Source organism: Mirounga angustirostris, unplaced genomic scaffold, assembly GCF_029215605.1.
Source record: "Mirounga angustirostris isolate CCGP_5_RB_7025 unplaced genomic scaffold, mMirAng1.0.hap1 SCAF_6, whole genome shotgun sequence".
Classification (NCBI taxonomy): Eukaryota; Metazoa; Chordata; class Mammalia; order Carnivora; family Phocidae; genus Mirounga; species Mirounga angustirostris.
Window position 1 is genome coordinate 153516243 of NW_026991714.1, and position 20825 is coordinate 153537067.

General features: G+C 43.1%; 1 protein-coding gene across 9 annotated transcripts in view; it reads left to right on the forward strand.

Annotated features, from left to right (window-relative positions):
• The window catches only part of PPP2R2D (protein phosphatase 2 regulatory subunit Bdelta), a 55071-nt gene that overhangs the window by 12990 nt on the left and 21256 nt on the right, over positions 1-20825 (forward strand). Inside the window, exons 1-2 of one of the 9 annotated variants that reach the window (XM_064595470.1) lie at positions 18057-18727; positions 19353-19571. The exons of 6 other annotated variants lie outside the window; for them this stretch is intronic. In XM_064595470.1, the coding sequence (XP_064451540.1) occupies positions 18685-18727; positions 19353-19571 (262 nt within the window). In that variant the 5' untranslated portion in view covers positions 18057-18684. Of the gene's footprint in view, positions 1-17145; positions 17174-18056; positions 18728-19352; positions 19572-20825 lie in introns of those variants that run through there. 2 more of the 9 variants (XM_054508470.2, XM_045879092.3) reach the window with 2 other exon arrangements.

The window sequence follows — 20825 nt, forward strand, 5'->3', positions numbered from 1 at the left end:
CCTTTGGTTTTGTTGACTGTTTCTTTTGCTGTGCAAAAGCTTCTTTCTTGATGAGGTCCCAATAGTTCATTTTTGCCCTTGCTTCCCTTCCCTTTGGCGATGTTTCTAGGAAGAAGATGCTGTGGCTGAGATCGTAGAGGTTGCTGCCTGTGTTCTCCTTTAGGATTTTGATGGACTCCTGTCTTACATTTAGGTCTTTCATCCATTTGGAGTCTATTTTTGTGTATGGTATAAGGAAATGGTCGTTTCATTCTTCTGCATGTGGCTGTCCAATTTTCCCAACACCATTTGTTGAAGAGACTGTCTTGTTTCCACTGGACATTCTTTCCTGCTTTGTTGAAGATTAGTTGACCATAGAGTTGAGGGTCCATTTCTGGGCTCTCTGTTCTGTTCCATTGATCTATGTGTCTGTTTTTGTGCCAGTACCATACTCTCTTGATGATGACAGCTTTGTAATAGAGCTGGAAGTCCGGAATTGTGATGCCTCCAGCTTTGCTTTTCTTTTTCAACATTCCTCTGGCTATTCAGGGTCTTTTCTAGTTCCATACAAATTTTAGGATTATTCGTTCCATTTATTTGAAAAAAAGTGGATGGTATTTTGATAGGGATTGCATTGAATGTGTAGATTGCTCTAGGTAGCATTGACATCTTCACAATATTTGTCTTTCCAATTCATGAGCTTGGAACGTTTTTCCATTTCTTTGTGTCTTCCTCAATTTCTCTCATGGGCATTTTAAAGTTTTCTGAGTACAGATCCTTTGCCTCTTTGGTTAGATTTATTCCTAGGTATCTTATGGTTTTGGGTGCAGTTGTAAATGGGATCGACTCCTTAATTTCTCTTTCTTCTGTCTTGTTGTTGGTGTATAGGAATGCCACTGATTTCTGTGCATTGATTTTATATCCTGCCACTTTACTGAATTCCTGTATGAGTTCTGGCAGTTTTGGGGTGGAGTCTTTTGGGTTTCCCACATAAAGTATATCATCTGCAAAGAGTGAGAGTTTGACTTCTTCTTTGCCGATTCAGATGCCTTTTATTTCTTTTTGTTGTCTGATTGCTGTGGCTAGGACTTCTAATACTATGTTGAATAGCAGTGGTGATAGTGGACATCCCTGCCATGTTCCTGACCTTAGGGGGAAAGCTCTCAGTTTTTCCCCATTGAGAATGATATTCGCTGTGGGTTTTTCATAGATGGCTTTTATGATATTGAGGTATGTACCCTCTATCCCTACACTCTGAAGAGTTTAAATCAAGAAAGGATGCTGTACTTTGTCAAAATGCTTTTTCTTCATCTGTTGAGAGGATCATATGGTTCTTGTTCTTTCTTTTATTAATGTTATCAATCACATTAAATTATCAGTCACATTGATTGATTTGCAGATGTTGAACCAACCTCGCAGCCCAGGAATAAATCCCACTTGGTCGTGGTGAATAATCCTTTTAATGTACTGTTGGATCCTATTGGCTCTATTTTGGTGAGAATCTTTGCATTCATGTTTATCAGGGATATTGGTCTGTAATTCTCCTTTTTGATGGGGTCTTTGATATTGGGATCAAGGTAATGCTGGTGGCCTCATAAAATGAGTTTGGAAGTTTTTCTTCCATTTCTATTTTTTGGAACAGTTTCAGAAGAATAGGTATTAATTCTTCTTTAAATGTTTGGTAGCATTCCCCCTGGGAAGCCATCTGGCCCTGGGCTCTTGTTTGTTGGGAGATTTTTTTGTTTTGTTTTTTAATTGGGAGATTTTTGATTGCTGCTTCAATTTCCTTAGTGGTCATAGGTCTGTTCAGGTTTTCTATTTCTTCCTGGTTCAGTTTTGGTAGTTTATACATCTCTAGGAATGCATCCATTTCTTCCAGATTGTCTAATTTGCTGGCATATAGTTGCTCATAATATGTTCTTATAATTGTTTATATTTCTTTGGTGTTGGTTGTTCTCTCTCCTCTTTCATTCATGATTTTATTTATTTGGGTCCTTTCTCTTTTTGATAAGTCTGGCCAGGGGTTTATCAGTCTTAATTCTTTCAAGAACCAGCTCCTAGTTTCGTTGATCTGTTCTACTGTTCTTTTGGTTTCTATTTCATTGATTTCTGCTCTGATCTTTATTTCTCTTCTCCACTGGGTTTAGGCTTTATTTGCTGTTCTTTCTCCAGCTCGTTTAGGTGTAGGGTTAGGTTGTGTACTTGAGACCTTTCTTGTTTCTTGAGAAAGGCTTGTATTGCTATATACTTTCCCCTTAGGACCGCCTTTGCTGCATCCCAAAGATTTTGAACAGTTGTGTTTTCATTTTCATTTGTTTCCATGGATTTTTTTAATTCTTCTTTAATTTCCTGGTTGACCCATTCATTCTTCAGTAGGATGCTCTTTAGCCTCCGTGTATTTGAGTTCTTTCCAACTTTCCTCTTGTGATTGAGTTCTAGTTTCAAAGCATTGTGGTCGGAAAATATGCAGGAAATGATCCCAGTCTTTTGGTACTGGTTGAGACCTGATTTGTGACCTAGAATGTGATCTCTTCTGGAGAATGTTCCATGGGGACTAGAGAAGAATGTGTATTCCATTGCTTTGGGATGGAGTGTTCTGAATATATCTGTGAAGTCCATTTGGTCCAGTGTGTCATTTAAAGTCTTTATTTCCTTGTTGATCTTTTGCTTAGATGATTTGCCCCTTTTAGTGAAGGGGTTGTTAAAGTCCCCTACTATTACTATATTGTTGTCAATGTGTTTCTTCGATTTTGTTATTAATTGCCTTATATAATTGGCTGCTCCCATGTTAGGGCATAAATATTTACAATTGTTAGATCTTCCTGTTGGATAGACCCTTTAAGTATGATATAGTGTCCTTCCTCATCTCTTATTATAGTCTTTGGTTTAAAATCTAATTTGTCTGATATAAGGATTGCCACCCCAGCTTTCTTTTGGTATCCATTTTAAGTGGTTTTCCACCCCCTCACTTTCAATCTGGGGGTGTCTTTGGGTCTAAAATGAGTCTCTTGCAGACAGCATATCGATGGGTCTTGTTTTTTTATCCAGTCTGATACCCTGTGTCTTTTGATTGGCATATTTAGCCCATTTACATTCAGGGTAACTACTGAAAGATAAGAATTTAGTGCCATTGTATTGCCTGTACGGTGACTGTTACTGTCTGTTGTCTATGTTACTTGTAGGCTCTGTCTTTGCTTAGAGGACCTCTTTCAATATTTCTTGTAGGGCTGGTTTCGTGTTTGCAAATTCCTTTAGTTTTTGTTTGTCTTGGAAGCTTTTTATCTCTCCTTCTATTTTCAGTGACAGCCTAGCTGGATATAGTATTCTTGGCTGCATACTTTTCTCGTTTAGTGCTCTAAATATATCATGCCAGTCCTTTCTGGCCTGCCAGATCTCTGTGGATAGGTCTGTTGCCAGTCTAACGTTTCTACCATTGTAGGTTACATATCTCTTCTCCCGAGCTGCTCTCAGGATTTTCTCTTTGTCTCTGAGACTCGTAAGTTTTACTACTAGATGTCGGGGTGTTGACTTATTTTTACTGATTTTGAGAGGGGTTCTCTGTGCCTCCTGGATTTTGATGCCTGTTTCCTTCCCCAAATTAGGGAAGTTCTCTGCTATAATTTGCTCTAATATACCTTCTGCCCCTCTCTCTCTCTTTTTCTTCTGGGATCCCAATTATTCTAATGTTGTTTCATCTTATGGTGTCGCTTATCTCTCGAATTCTGCCCTGGTGATCCAGTAGTTGTTTATCTTTGTTTTTCTCAGCTTCTTTATTCTCCATCATTTGGTCTTCTATATCACTGATTCTCTCTTCTCCCTCATTTATCCTAGCAGTTAGAGCCTCCATTTTTTTTTTTTTTTAAAGATTTTATTTTTATTTTTTTGACAGAGAGAGATATAGCGAGAGCAGGAACACAAGCAGGGGGACTGGGAGAGGGAGAAGCAGGCTTCCCGCGGAGCAGGGAGCCCGATGTGGGACTCGATCCCAGGACCCTGGGATCATGACCTGAGCCGAAGGCAGTCCCTTAACCAACTGAGCCACCCAGGCGCCCAGTTAGAGCCTCCATTTTTGATTGCACTTAATTAATAGCCTTTTTGATTTCGACTTGGTTAGATTTTAGTTCTTTTGTTTTTCCAGAAAGGGTTTCTCTAGTATTTTTCATGCTTTTTTCAAGCCCAGCTAGTATCTTCATAATTGTCATTCTGAACTCTAGTTCCGACATCTTCCTGATGTCCACATTAAGTAGGTCCCTGGCAGTCGGTTCTACTGCCTCTTGTTCTTTTTTTCTGAGGTGATTTTTTTCCGTCTTGTCATTTTGTCCAGAGGACAATAGATGAATGAGAGAAGAAAATGTTGACAGGGTTACAACGACCCCAGAAAAATATACACTAAACCAATCAGAAGAGACCTTCCAGAAAGTGGTCGCTTTTCTGTTCAGAGAGTTGGGGCTATTCTTTTCTTCGATCTCCTGTTGAGTTTGTAGGTGTTCAGAATGGTTTGATAACTATCTAGCTGAATTCCTGGGACCAGACAGAATTTAGGTCTCCTACTCCTCCAACATCTTGCTTCTTCCTACTTCAGATTTTTTTAAGAAGTAAAAGTTACAGGGGCGCTTGGGTGGCTCAGTCAGTTAAGCATCTGTCTTCAACTCAGGTCATGATCCCAGGGTTCTGGGTTTGAGCCCGGCATTGGGCTCCCTTCTCAGCGGGGAGCCTGCTTCTCCCTCTCCCTCTGCTGCTGCTCCCTCTGCTTATGCTCTCTGTCTCTCTTTCTCTCTGTCAAATAAATAAAATCTTAAAATAAAAAAAGTAAAAGTTACAGTTCAAGTTGAAGTCCTTTTTGTTAACCCCCAAATCCATTGCTAGCTCCTCTCTCTGTTGCCCAGTGAACTGGGGAGACCCTGGGCCATGGGGCCTCATCCTAGCCTGTCCCAAAGGAGTTTCCAAAGGTTCTTGGTCTTGTCCTGAGAAGGAATTCAAAGACAGACACAGCCCGGCAGACGGGGAGGAGAGCCACACAAGCAGGAAAATCTATTAAAAGGAAAGCACACTTTGGAGAGCCAGGAGCTCTAGGGGGAGAGGGGGCTGTGTGACATGGGGGTCAGCTTTCTGTCTTTTTTGGACAGTTGTTAACAAGGGGGAGGAATACATGTCACTTGGGATAGGGATTTCTTGGAAGGAGGTTTGCACCTTTTCTTCCTTGTTTTCTTCCTTGTCAGAGGTCCCGTCCTAGCACCCACTATCTTGGGCCTGTCTGGTTTGATCCAGCTTCTTGTGGGGTCTTGCAAGACAGACCTCTGACCTTCCCTGTTGCTGACCTCTGGGTACCCCATTAGAACCTAACTACCTGCCTCATCCCCTTCCCTCACCAGCAGCAGCTTCTGCCATGAAATTGGCATCTAGACTATCCCCACTTACAAATTTGTACCAAAACCAGATGCACAGCTCACCGTTTACAGTGTTTTATCAAGCAAAGATGACTGTATCCACTTTACCCCCACTGTTGCTGCTGTTTGTCTAGCTCTCTCTTGTCAGACCTCAGTGATCTGATTGTTAGAGATCACATTTCTTAGGTTTTGACTTTATGGTACCAGAAAGGATGTGTCTGTCACTTTTTGAAGTCTTTGGAAATGTCAGAGATAGTCCTGATAGGAGTAGTAGTTACCAAAAATATTTTTTTTTAAGATTTATGTATTTATTAGGGAGAGAGCGAGCAGGAGGAGGGGCAGAGGCAGAGAGAGAAGCAGGCTCCCTACTGAGCAGAGCCCTATGTGGGGCTCAATCCCAGGACCCCAGGATCCCAGGATTATGACCTGAGCTGAAGGCAGATGCTTAACTGACTGAGGCACCCAGGCGCTCCTACCAAAAACATTCTTTTGCCACAGAGCCCAGTTAAGTTCAGGTAGTAATTGTAATCACAACTGGAAATTTGAGAGAACAAGAAAGTTTAACCATTCTCAGTTTACTTAATGTTCACAGAGGAACAGTGGAATTCAGTGGCAAAAGGAAGAATTGACTTGAGTTATAAAATTAACCACTTAGGACTTTCTGTGTACTATTTAATACCATTCAGGATAAAGTGTGTCAATAGGTAAAGTGGTAATCATATAAATTGTTGCTTTAGAAATCCATTGACAGTTACCTTTGGGGTTGGTGGCCATGAGGGCCTGTGGTATCCTGGTGGAGGAGCCAGCTGGCTTGGAGAGAGTACATGCCACTGCCTTGAGAACTGGCCCCTGGGGTTGCATCTTTTCATGTCATTTGACCTACAGAAAAATACAGAACACTCAGGCTAACGTTGATTTGGACCTTGTTTTTTGAGGACTGGGTTTTGGGTTTTGGTTTTTTAGATTTGATTTATTTGAGAGAGAGAGCATGAGCAGGGTTGGGGGGGGTAGCAGAGGGAGAAGCAGACTCCCAGCCCAGCAGGGAGCCAGATGCAGGACCCTGGGATCATGACCTGAGCCAAAGGCAGACGCTTAACTGACTGAGCCACCCAAGCACCCCGAGGACTGGGATTTTTTTTTTAATTGAAATCTGTATTAGATTCCTATGTTATATTCTAAGCTTATTTTTATTTAATTTTTTTGTAGAGATGGGGACAGATAGAGGGAGAGGGAATCTTAAGCAGGCTCCATGCCCAGTGCGGAGCCTGACGAAGGCCTTGATGTCACCCACCCTGAGACCATGACTTGAGCCAAAATCAAGGGTCAGATGCTTAACCAGCTGAGTCACCCAGGTGCCCCCCTAAGTTTATTTATTTTAATGCCCATCACCTACTTCACTCATTCCCCCACCCACCCACCCACTTCCCCACCTCCCCACTTCACTACCTCCCCACCTCCCCCTGGTAACCATCAGTTCTCTATAATTAAGAGTCTGTTTCTTTTGTTTGCCTCTCTCTGTTTTTCCTTTCCTGGTTTGTTTTATTTCTTAAAGTCCATGTATGAGTGAGATTATATGGTATTTGTCTTTCTCTGACTGACTTATTTTGCTTAACATAATACTCTCTAGCTCCATCCATGTTATTGCAAATGGCAAGATTTCATTCTTTTTGGTGGCTGAGTAATATTCCATTGTATATATAGACTACCTCTTCTTTTTTTTGTTGTTTTTTTTTTGTTTTTTTTGTGTTTTGGTTTTTGTTTTGTTTTTTTGTTGTTTTTGTTTTGTTTTGTTTTGAAATAGACTACCTCTTCTTTATCCATTCATCAGTCAGTGGACACTTTGGCTATTTTAGATAATGCTGCTATAAACATCGGGGTGCATGTATCCCCTTTAAATTAGTCTTTTTGCATTTTGGGGTAAGTACCCAGTAGTGCAATTACTGGATAGTAGGGTAGCTCTATTTTTAACTGTTTGAAGAACCTTCATACTGTTGTCCACAGTGGCTGCACCAGCTTGCATTCCCACCAACAGTGGAAGAAGGTTCCTCTTTCTCCACATCCTTGCTGTTGTTGTTTCTTGTAAGTTGTTGATTTTAGCCATTCTCACAGGTGTGAGGTGATATCTCGTGGTTTTGATTTGCATTTGCCTGATGACGAGTGATGTTGAGCATCTTTTCATGTGTCGGTCATCTGGTTGTCTTCTTTGGAGAAATGTCTGCTCATGTCTTACGCCCATTTTTTATTTGGATCGTTTGTTTTTTTGGGAGTTGAGTTGTTTAAGTTCTTTATATATTTTGGTAACTAAACCTTTATCAGATATGTCATTTGCAAGTATCTTCTCCAATTCCATAGGTTGACTTTTAGTCCTTTGCTGTGCAGAAGTTTATTTTGATGAACTCCCAATAGTTTATTTTTGCTTTTGTTTCCCTTGCCTCAGGAGACATAACTAGAAAGAAGTTGCTGTGGCTGAGGTCAGAGACATTACTGCCTGTGGTCTCTTCCAGGATTTTTATGGTTTCAGGTTTTCACATTTAGGCTTTTAATCCATTTTGAGTTTATTTTTGTATGTGGTGTAAGAAAGTGGTCCAGTTTCATTCTTTTGCATGTGACCAGTTTTCCCAGCACCATTTGTTGAAGACACTTTTTCCCATTGGATATTCATCCTCCTTTGTTGAAGATTAATTGACCACAGAGTTGTGGGTTTATTTCTGGGTTTTCTATTCTGTTCCATTGATCTCTGTGTCTATTTTTATGCCAGTATCATTCTGTTTTGATTACTACCTCTTTGTGATTTAACTTGAAGTCTGGGATTGCAATACTCCCATGGTTTTGTTTTTCAAGATTGCTTTGGCTAGTTAAGGTCTTTTGTGGTTCCATACAAATTTTAGGATTATTTGTTCTAGCTCTGTGAAAAATGCTGGTGTTATTTTGATAGGGATTGCATTGAATGTGTATATTGCTTTGGGTAGTATAGGCATTTTACCAATATTCTTGCAACCCATGAGCATGGAATGTGTTCCCATTTCTTTGCATCATCTTGAAATTCTTTGATCATTGTTTTACAGTTTTCAGAGTACAGGTTATTCACCTCTTTAAGTATATTCCTGATATTTTATTGGTTTTGGTGCAGTTGTAAATGGGATTGTTTTCTTAATTTCACTTTCTGCCACTTCATTATCAGTATTATAGGAATGCAACAGATTTCTGTGCATTGATTTTTGAATCCTGTGACTTTACAGAATTCATTCGTCAGGTCTAGTAGTTTCTGGTGGAGTCTGTAGGGTTTTCTGTGTATAGTATCATGCCATCTGGAAATAGAGTTTACTCCTTACCAATTTGGATGCCTTGTATTTCTTTATGTTGGCTAATTGTTGTGACTGCGACTTCCAGTACTCTGTTGAATAAAAGTGGTGAGGGTGGACGTTCTTGTGAGGTCTGGGAATTTTTTTTAATTGTGGTAAACTATACAGAGTTTAAGATTGATCGTTTTAACCATTTAATTTAACCATTTGTAAGCATATAACTCATTGACATTAGTTACATTTACAATATTGTGTGACTATCAGCACTATCTATTTGTACCTAAAACTTTTTCATCATCCTGAACAAAAACTCTATTCCCATTAAATAATAAATTTTTAAAAAACCCTTTTCCTCTTCCCCCCAGCCCCCAATAATCTCTATTCTGCTTTCCGTTTCTATGAAAATTCATATGCCTATTGTAGGGACCTCGTATAAGTGGAATTATACAACACTGTCCACCTGTATCTGGTTTATCTCACTGTGCATAGTGATTTTAAGGTCTCTACGCATTGTAACACATATCAGAAATTTTTTTTAAGACTTGACTTTTTTAGAGCAGTTTTAGGTTCACTGTAAAATTAAGGGGAGGCTACAAAGATTTTCCATATACTCCCTGCTCCCCTCCCCACCATCACACACAGCTTCTTCCACTGTCAACATCCCCCACCAGATGGTAGATTTGTTACAACGAAAGAACCAACACTGACAGTTGCCCAAAGTCTCATTATCAACCTGTTTATGTTATAGTTCAGTATGGGTGTTAAACGTTCTGTGGGTTGGGCAAATGTGTAATGACTCATGTCCATCATTATAGTATCATGCAGAATAGTTTCTCTGCCCTGAAAATCCTCTGTGCTCTGCCTGTTCTTCGCCTCCACTTGCCCCTGCAACCACTGATCTCTTCACTGTCTCCAAAGTTTGACCTTTTCCAGAGTGTCATGTCGTTGGGGTCACACAGTACGCAGCCTTTTCATTCTGGCTTCTCTCACTTTGTTGTATGCATTTAAGGTTCTTTCGTGTCTTTTCATGGCTTGATGGCTCATTTCTTTTTAGTTCTGAATAATAATATTCCATTGTCTGGATGGACCACAGTTCACCTACTGAAGAACAAAGAACATCTTGGTTGCTTCCAAGTTTCAAAAATTATGGGTAAAGTTGCTTGTAAACATTTGTGTGCAGGTTTTTGGGTAGACATAAATTTTCAGCTCCTTTGGGTAAATGCCAAGGAGCACAATTGCTGAATCATATGGGAAGAGAATGTTTAGTTTTGTAAGAAACGACCAAACTTTCTTGCAAAGTGTCTGCACCATTTTGCATTCCCACCAGCAGTGAATGAGAGTTCCTGTTGCTCCACATCTTTACCAGCATTTTGGCGCTATCAGTGATGTGGGGTTTTGCCATTCTAATAGTTGTATAGTGGTATCTTGTTTTAATTTGCATTTCCCTGAGGATGTGATGCTGAGCATTTTCTCATATGCTTATTTGCTATCTGTATATCTTGTTTGCTGAAATGTCTGTTAAGGTTTTTGCCCATTTTGTAGTTGGGCTGTTTTCTTACTGTTGATTTTAAGAGTTCTTAGTACATTTTGGATAACAGTCCTTTATCAGCTGTATCTTTTGCAAATATTTACTCCTGATGTGTGGCTTATCTTCTCATTCTCTTGAATAGGTCAGAATTTCATTCCATTTTATGGCAGAATTAAATGTGGATTTTTTGAAGTAGGAAATTCTGCATCTCTAATGCTGTTTTTATTTATTTTTAGTCATTGAAAATTGAAAAAATTTTATTCTTAAAGAATAAATATATTCCTCAAAAGCTATTTGGAAATTGAATTATTTATATTGCACTGAATGAACTTACTGGTCAAAAATAACTTGCTACAATTTTTCTAAAATCACAAACTTGGGGGCACACCTTGGTGGCTTAGTCAGTTAAGCGTCTGCCTTCGGCTCAGGTCATGATCCCAGGGCCCTGGGATCGAGTCCCACATCAGGCTTCCTGCTCAGCAGGGGGAGTCTGCTTCTCCCTCTCCCTCTGCCTGCCGCTCTCCGTGCTTGTGCTTCCTCGCGTGTGCGTGCGTGCTCCCTCCCCCCTCTACAAGTAAATGAAATACTTAAAAAATAAATAAAATCACAAACTGGGGGTGAGTAATCATTGTTTGCTTAAAAGCCGATAAAACTTTGACTTCTTTTATCATTTACCTGGTAAATATATCACTTATTTGATAATCTTACCTATTTCAGGATTTCTTTAACTTAGAACTATCTGTGAGTTCTTCCACGTGTGTTTAAATAGACTGGACTGGGGCGCCTGGGTGGCTCAGTTGGTTAAGCGACTGCCTTCGGCTCAGGTCATGATCCTGGAGTCCCGGGATCGAGTCCCGCATCGGGCTCCCTGCTCGGCGGGGAGTCTGCTTCTCCCTCTGACCCTCTTCCCTCTCATGCTCTCTGTCTCTCATTCTCTCTGTCTCAAATAAATAAATAAAATCTTTAAAAAATAAATAAATAAAAATAAATAAATAAATAGACTGGACTGTGCTTATTCAGTATAAGGAAGACTCTCAGGGCTGTGCGTGTACCTGACAGATACTAATAAAAGATGACACATAAGGGGGCACCTGGCTGGCTCTGTGGGTGGAAAGTGTGACTCTTCACCTCAGAGTTGTGAGTTCAAGCCCCAAGTGGGGCATAGAGCTTACTTTAAAAAAAAAAAAAAAAGGTGGCATATAAGGAGAGAAATGATCGCAGCCTGTTTTTCTAATATGACAGACTAGGTTTAAAGATCATTACCCAAATTTAGAGAGGGATTCTTCCCCTTTGGTACCAGTTTCTCAAAATAATGGCCTTTTTTACGTCTATGACAGAAATGCTAGTCATTGTCTTCTTGCTGGTCTGAGTCTGAAATACCAAGGAATAGTTAGTTGTGTCTGGCTATGCAACAGGAAGGGGAGTTTTGCCGACCAATAGCTAGTGACCACGGTTAACAAAGGAACTCTGAGCTCCTGTTTCTTTTGCCTCTTGGTGCATCCGTTCTGCAGGTATGCGTCCCTACTGCTAGCAAAAGCACTGCTCTACCACACACACGGTCCTGAGACGTACCCTGCTAAAGCTGCCATTGTGTTGAGGGTCCCGGAAGAGGTCAGAGGGCCTCACTGAACAGTGGGATCTTGGGCTTGGGTGTGAAGGACAGAGAGATATGGACAGGGTCCAGGGATAGGAGGAGCTGTCCCAGCACAGTATAGAGCATGGAGGAGGGCTTGAAACAGGAAGAATTATGACCAGTTTAGGAAACTAAGGCCTGAGGGCACCTGGGGGGCTCAGTCGGTGGTCAGGTCAGGGTCTTGGGATCGAGCCCCACGTCGGGCTCCCTGCTCAGTGGGGAGCCTGCTTCTCCCTCTACTCCACACTTGTGCTATCTCTTGCTATCTCTGTCTCTCTCTCTCTCTGAAATAAATAAACACAATCTTAAAAAAAAAAAAAAAAGAAACTAAGGCCTGGGTGATCAGACCGTAGAAAGCAAAGGGGAGAATAGAATGAGGATTTTGATCTTTATCCTAAGGGCAGTTGAGAATTCACCTGATGCATGTTAAGTAGGAAAATCACACGATCACATTTGTGTTTAAAAAATAAAAGCTACTCCAGCTGCAGTGTGTGGGGGTAGGCTGGAATCATTTGCGGGGCGAGATTTTCAGTTGGAGAGTGTTTATTTTTAATTTTCTTCGAAAGTTCTAGTAAGTACTTTGATGATGGTGTTACAAAGATTAATGTTCTGTCATTGGTAGTTCCAGAGTGCTTTCACTTGCCTTGGATCAGACTTATGCCATGGTCCACACAGTGGCTGTTTCCTGAAGGAGTCACTGTTCGGGAGAGTAAGCATAGAATCTCCTAATGACCGTTCACGTTATTCAATGTGTCTGCAGGAGAGGGGGTTGTATTCTGTCACATGGCCTTTGAGGATCAGAACTTCTCATTTTTTAGGATGGGGTGGAGGGGGATAGAGCATGGAATAATACTCTGTATGAGTCAGATTTTCCTTGAAGAGTGGCTAAATCTCTGAGGGGCTTTAACAACAGAAGTGAAATGTGGTTTCCTAAGTTTTGGAAGTCCACTGACATTGGTCTGACAAGACTTGTAGTTGGGGAATGATGTGAACACTTATTTTCCTGATCTCTCTGATCTTTGCCACCTTACACACATGCTTGCGAGAAGTAGCCAAAAGAAACAAAAGCTCTTTCGGTTTAAGTGAAATGGGATTAAAAATAGTGTTTTGTTGAACAATTCATAGGTTTCTGTGTGCTTAGAAAAAACGTGAAATAATCCGGTCTACTTTCAGAATACAATTGAGAAATGTTACAAGTTGTGAGGGCCCTTCCGGTGACTTGGTCCAATCATTTTTACTGTATACTTGTAAAAATAACAGCTTTACTGAGGTAATGATTCATTCGGCGTAAAACTCGTAAAGTTTGCAGTTGGGTATTTTTTAGTATGTTCACTGACTTGTGCAGCCGTCACCACTGTCTAGTTCTAGAACATTTTCATCCCCCCAGAAGAAACCTCATTAGCAGTTCCTCTTCATTCCCTCCTCCCCACCTCCTGGCAACCACTGACCTCCTTCCTGTCTCTGTGAATTTGCCTATTGTGGACATTTTGTAGAAATGAAATCATGTATTAGGTGGCTTTTTATGTCTGGCTTTTTCCACTTAGCGGAATGTCTTCAAGGTTCACCCACAATCTAGCACGTGTCAGTATTTCATTCCTTGTTTGGCTGAATGATATTCCATCGTGTGAATATAGACCACATTTTGTTTTTCAGTTCATTTCATGAACGCTTTGGGCTGTTTCCATTATTTGGCTGTTTAAATAATGTTGCTGTGAATATTCTTGTACAAGTTTTTACATAGACGTGTGTTTTCAGTTTTTTCGGGCATAATACCTAAGAGTGGGATTGCTCAGTCATTTGCTAACTCTGTTTACCTTTTTGAGGAGATGCCAAACTGTTTTCCCAAGTGGCCGCACCATGTCACAGTCTCACCAGCAATGTATGAGGGTTCGTTTCTCTACATCCTGGACAGCAGTTGTAGGGTGTTTTGGGTTTTTTGTTCAGCCGTTGTAATACAGACATGCAGTGCTATCCCATTATGCTTTTGATTTGCATTTCCCTAGAGACTAAGGATGTTGAGCATCTTTTCCTGTGCTTATTCAACATTTGTATATTCTCTTTGGAAAAAATGTCTATTCAAGTCCTTTGCCCATTTTTTTAGTTGACTTTTTAAAAAAATTATTGAGTTCTTTATATATTCCAGATGCTAGACCCTCACCTGGTACATAATTTGCAAATATTTCCTCTCACTCTGTGCATTGTCTTTTCACTCAGTGTCTTTAGGTGCGCAAGAATTCTCAATTTAGATGATGTCCAACTTGCCTGTTTTTTTTTTCTTTTGTCTGCAGCGTTTTTGGTGTCTTATCTAAGAAACCATTGCCTAATCCAAGATCACAAAGATTTGTTCCTGTGTTCTTGTGAGGGTTTTATAGATTTAGCTCTTATATTTAGGTTTTTGTCTCATTTTGAGTTAATTTGGTATGTGGCATTAGGTAAGGGTCCAATGTCTTTCTTTTGCATGTGGATATCTAGTTGTCTCGGTCACCATTTGTTGAAAATACTGGTTTTCTTCCCCCCTTGAGTTGTCTTGGCACCTCTGTTGAAAATGAATTGGCCATGGATGTAAGGGTATCTTTGTGGACTCTGAATTCTCTCCCCTTGGTCTGTATGTCTGTCTTTATGTCAGTACCACACTGTCTTAATTATTGTAGCTTTGCAGTGAAATTTTGAGATCAAGAAGTGTGAGTCCTCCAACTCTGTTCTTTTTAAAAATTGTTTTGGCTATTCTGGGTCCCTTACAGTCCCACATGCATTTTTAGATTCAACTTGTCAGTCTCTGCTGTGGGGTGATGGAGTGGGGGAGACTGCTGGGGTTTTATAAGGGTGTTGCCTGTACTCTCTACATTGATTTGGAGAATACTTCTATTTCCACATGAAATCTTTACATTTCTTTAGGTTTTCTTTAATTTCTTTCAACAATGTTTTACAATTTTTAGTTTATAAATCTTGCAATCTTTTGGTTAAATTTATTCCTAAGTATCTTATTATTTTTGATGATACCTATGTAAATGGAATTGTTTCCTTAATTTCATTTTGGGTTGTTCATTGCTGGTGTATAGAAATACAGTTGATCTTTGTGTTTGTTCTTGTGTCCTGAGTCCTCACTACACTTGCTTATTAGCACGGATAGTGGTTCGTGGATTCCTTAGGATTTTCTGCGTACAAGGTAATGCCATCTTCGAACAAAGAAAATTTTACTTACTCCTTTTCAATCTGGATGCCTTTCGTTTTCCTTGCCTAATTACCCTGGCTGGAACCTTCAGGAGAAAGCTTCCCAGAAATGGTCAGGGTGAACATCCTTGTCTTCTTCCTGGTCTTAACGGGGAAAGCATCCACTCTCACCATTAAGTATGATGTTAGCTGTGGCTTTTTCTATGGGTGCTCTTTATCAAGTTGAGGAAGGTCCCCTCTATTCTTAGTGTATTGAGTGCTTTTATCGTGATCAGGTGTTGGATTTTGTCAAATGCTTTGTCTGCACAGGCGATAACCATGTGGTTTTTGTCTGTTCTATTAATATGGTGTATTATTATGTTGGTTCATTTTCAATCTTAAACTATCCTTGTATTCCTAAGATACAGTTTACTCTTCCTTTTATTAAAATACTGTTTATTCTAGAGCAGAGAAAATGACTTTCAGTTCTCTCTTCTGGCTTTTCCAGTTTATTTAGATAATTTGCCACAAACTATTTTTTTTAGTGATTAACTAGAAAACAATGTTCAGATTTTTCTGCTTTGTCACATTTTTTTTTAAAGATTTTATTTATTAATTTGAGAGAGAGGGAGAACTTCCAGAGGGAGAGGGAGAAGCTGACTCTCCTGCTGAGCAGGGAGCCCGACGCGGGACTCGATCTCAGGACCCTGAGATCATGACCTGAGCTGAAGGCAGACGCTTAACCGACTGAGCCACCCAGGCGCCCTGCTTTGTCACATTTTATCCAGCCTACTCATAATTTGGAGAAACTCAATTTTGAGTGCTTTTAAGATTATAGTGTCTCTAGTTTAGAACCTTAGTATGTTTCTTACAGGTGGTTTTCCATTTTTTATGTTTGGTGGAGGCTTATAATTCACTTCTATCAGTTCATGTCTGGTTTCTGAAAGAGAACTTTGCCTTTGGTGATCTGCTTTAAAAAGATAGTTAAAAATGCCATACACACACATTTATTTATTTGTGTCTGTTAGTAGAAAATTTTCCTTTTTTTTATATAAGTGTGTAATGTTTTTCACCATAATAAGCGGAAATTCTCTGATTTATCTGACATGCTCATTAGATTTTTTGTCCTTGGAGAGTAGATAGTACTTCTAAATCTGAATATATAGTAAAGCATCTTCAGTATTTTTTAGTGTGATTTTCCCAAAGCCTCTTGTCACTGGATTAATTTTCTGTGTTATTGTTGGAGTTTCTACAATATGTATGCATGCACTCTGACATGCTGTGGAGCATGAGGTAAATGGTGTGGCCAGTGCCCTCGATACATGTCTTACACATTCACAGACAGAGGAGAGAATGGGTCTGGCCATGGTGGGAAAGGACCTGGGTGTGTTGAAGCAAGTGACCTTGCCCAGTGGTGGAGGCAGCCACTCCTTAGAGTGAGCTCCAGAAGGAGTGGGAAGAGAGGAGGCAGAGACCGTGAAGACAGAGCACTGTCCAGCTTTGCTTTAAGAGGATGAAGTGGAGGTCAGCTTTCTTTTTTTTCTTTTTTCTTTTTTTTAAGATGAGAGATTACAGTATTTCTGTGTGAAATTAGGACTCATCTGTTAGAGGGGAGAAAATGAATGGTGCCACAGAGAGTGGGAAGGTTGTCTTCGGAGCAAAGTCCTCGAGGAGGGTGGGACAGGACCTCTTGGTGGCGCGACTGTGTGGAGGATCTGTCCTGGGCGCTTCTGGCTTGAGCGAAATAGGCAGAATCACTAGCAGAGTGAGGCGGGGGGCTGGCGCACAGGAAGCGTGGGCAGAGGATGAGGTGTGGAGAGCTGGTTGCCCGGTGGTCTGGGGGCGCCGCCCGAAGTCCGTGGAGGCAGGGGAGCGCGAGCAGAGCACCGCCGTCCGACAAGGCTTCGGGGCAGCTCCGGGCTTCAAGGCCAGGGCTGGGGAGGGCGGGCTCTTGAGTCAGACTCGGGGAAGCCCAGGACCCAGTGGGGATGGGAATCCGGGAGAAGGTGGACATCAGTAAACAGGATGTAGGGGAGGTGCGGTGCGGTGCGCTGCTGACGGAAAGCACGCAAGTATGGGGTGCACGTTCCCCGGGGCCAGTGAGCCAGCACCTTGGGCCCTCCTACCCTTGGAAGCACTCACACTGTGGATTAGATCCCCCTGCTTTTGGACTTGATATAAATGGGATCCCACTGTAAGTGCTCCTCAGTATTTTCTTGGTGAGACTAATCCGTTTTGTTCGGTGTATAGCCGAAATCCGCTTCCATGGCTGGGTGGTGTCACCCTGTGAATGCTCCACCGTGGGTGCATCTTCCTCCTGTTCGTGGGCACGCGGGTGGTTTCTTCTGTGAACGCGCCGCCGCCGAGTGCCGTCGCACTGACCGAGCGGCCGGGTGGCTGGTGGCCTGTGTCTGCAGTGGGGTTTCTGGGTCATGGAATGTGTGGCTGCTGAGCTTTGGCGGGCACGGCCCGTCCAAGCGCTGGTGCAGTTCCCCCCGCCCCCCAAGCGGTGTGTGAGGCTTCCTGCTGTTCCCCATCGGCCGGCGGGTGTGTGGTGGTTTTCACTCACACCGCTTGAGAACCTTACTGGCCAGGGATTCTGATGAGACTTTAAGGGGAAGTAGATGATTGGCTTTCATCGTGAGCCCTTCTTGAGACTGGTTTTCACGCAGTCCTGGCAGTGAGGGGAGAAGGTCAGGAAGGGGACAGTGGTCTCAGGAGGAGCGTGTGCACAAGTCTGGGTCTCCCCCACGTCCTGCTGGTGCTGTTGGGGTCCACGGAGCTTCCTTACCAGGAACAGACGGGTCCCTGGCCAGAAGGTGGCGTTTAAATTAGCCTCCACAGCTTGAGCTACCTGGGGAGAGGAGAGAAAAAATTAAATGGCTGGCGACTGTATTTCCCTCGTCGTCCTTGTGGTTTCTTTTGTTTTGACAATGACTCAGCAATTTAGGTGGTAAGTTCCGATTCCCTGTGTTATTTATTTGGTAAACAGATGAGCTGTGATAGTTGGGTATTGATAGGGCGTTAGGGTGCTGATGTGATTCGAGCCTTCAAGAATGTTCCTCTGCTTTGTGCAGCTAGAACTCTGACGGGCAGCGCAGGACGCGGAGCGGGCCACTCGGGCGGCTGTCCCAGGAATTCAGCCTGAGATGATGGTCACGTCGGACGTAGGGCGGTGAAGTAGAGGAAATGAAATTTTCACACTTGCATGTTTAGTTTTGAAAAGCTTAGAAGTTTGGGGAAGTACAAGACTAATACAGCAAACTCGTGTGTACTCAGCACACACCCGAATCTGCTGCTAGAGCTGTCTCTCCCCATCCCCTCGGTCGGACCCCAGGGCCTGACACCGTATCACTCCTTGCTCACTCTTCACCTCCTTGTCTCTCTCAGCCCCTGTCCTCATAGTCCTGGCAGAGCCCCACACCTGGTCTCCCCATCTGCCTGCCGAGCAACCCCAGAAGCTCCACTGAAGGGCTCGTTTAAAGTTACTCCGTTCACAGAGATGTCGGTCTCCGGGAGCTCTGTGTCCCCAGCACGCAGGGCACTGCCCGGCCTACAGTAGTCACTCAGTGTGCTTGCCGAATTTTAAAAATAAGCTGCTGCCATTGATGCCGTGACACAACCCTGCATTTCTCTGGCGCAGTTCCCGCCTGTTCCGAGAACACGTCTTCACTGGCCCCCCCACATCACCTGTGCTCTGCGCAGATGAATCTTCTCTCCTGCCCCTGGAAAGAAGAGCTGCCGTCTGGTGAGACCACTTGTCAAGCCCAGGTCCGCTCCTGCCTCTCCTGGGCTGTGCCCTCCCTGACCCCCCCCCCCCCAAAACACCCCCCCCCCCCAGTGCAGGTGCCCCTGCTCCCACCTGGCTGCTAACCCAGCTCTCCTGTGTCATCAGCCCCCCTCGGCTGTGCTATGCCGTGGGCACATGAATGTGACTTCATGTTCTCCATCTTTTAAAGCCTTGTTGACGATGTTTTCCCTCCGGGCCCCCTCCCCGCACATGTCCTGTTCCTGCTTCCTTATGTCGCACGCAGTACACCCTCTTAGGGCCAGCGCCTCTTACCCCCTGCCCCTCCCAGCCGTGAAGCATCCTCAGCAGCCCTGAGTGATGTCTTAGGCTGCTAACTTCCGATTTCCTGGTTTTATTTGGAACAGTAAGTACTGACTTCCCGTTATGGTAATTGATGATTTAGCTTTTTTTGCTAACATCACCTTCCACCCACATGCACCCCCCCCCCGAAAAAAAAAGAACAGGAAAGGAAAGAGTTCAGAGGATTCTGTCAGGAGTCTCAGTTCCCTCCACACTGTGCTGCCTGTTCGTTACTGAAGTGAAGTATCCATTTTCTTTTTCATACAAACTTCATTTTCCCCAGAGCTAACGATTGCCTGGTGGCTCCATATGCTTGGTTCTCTGTGTGGTGCGTGTGAAGAGATGCTGCGGCAGCTGTGCACATACCTTGCCCTGCGGGTCCCAGACACAGCGGGCACCGTCTGTCCAGCCCTCCTGTCCCCCGACGACGTCCCCCCAGCCGGGACTGCTGCTCCCGGAGCCATTGGCTCCTATCCTGTCTTCACCAGCGTTGGCATGTCAGGTCCCCCACCTTCCTTTCCCTTGGTTTATTCTCATTTTGCCAAATTGCACCTTACAGTGGTTTGCTGAGAAAAGGGGTTTTAGTTGTGTGGTTTTTGCCTTTTTTTTTTTTTTTTTTTTTTTGCATGTTTGAAAACATCTTTACCCTCCCTTTTAAACGCGATTGAAAATTTGGCTAGGTGTAGGATTATGGGTTGAAAATTATTTGTTCTCGGAATTTTGAGGATAGTAGGTATTCCAGCTACCATTTTCTGCGTCCTGTCTGCTGCCATCTGATTCCTTTGGTGTGTTACCTGTTTGTTTTCTCTGGAAAATTTTAGAATCTCCCTTTATCCTCGGTGTTGGAGTTTTCTTAGTGAGGCACTGTGGGTGAGGGTCTGCTCCGGGGTCAGGCTCGGCCCTCACGGACCTTGTCAGCCTGGAGGCCCCTGTGCTCCTGCCCTGGGACACACTCATCTTAGTCCTTTGACGTCTGTGTCACTTCCTTTTCTCTCATCTTTCTGGAGCTTGTGGCCTGGTGATGGGCCATCTACCCCGATCCTCTGATCATCTTTTCTCTCCTCTTGTCCATCTCTTTGTCTTTTGTTCTACCCTTTGGAAGACGTGTTGAGTTCTGAAATTATTACCGTTTGACTTTCGAAGCTCACATCCTTGTTTTTCCTTTCCCTGTAGTAGCATGCAGCCCATCCTCCAGGGAGCCCGCTGGATGAGGTGGCTGGCAGCCTGTGCCCTGATGACAGGCTGAGGCTGCCACACGGGTGAGCTGGATACAGTGCCCAGGGCCTGCTTCTCCCTCAGAGAGGGGTGACAGGAGCCCTGCTTCCTAGGCTGTTGGAGGTTTGCTAGCTTCACACAGGGCCGTGCTCCGTTAGAACAGCACCTGGCCCCTGGCAGGCGCCCGGCCAACATTGCTGAGGTCGTTCCTGTTGGCAGGCATTAGCTCCCTGAGGACATTAATTGTTTCTTTGACATTGTGTTGATGCGCTGCCCCTCTTTCCTCCAACTTCCTTGTTTCGGCGTTGTCTCTCACCTGTCTGCGACCCTGAGTGATTAGTTCATGTCCAAGACGCAGCCACTTTGGAGCCAGGAGGCAGTTCCGTGAGCAGGTGGGCTTTCCAGCTGGAGGGCTTCCCTGTGGTTGGTCATTTCTTTTCTTTTCTTTTTTTAATATATATATATATGTATATATTTAAGATTTTATTTATTTATCAGAGAGGGAGAGAGAGAGGCAGGCAGGGGGAGAAGCATGTGGGAC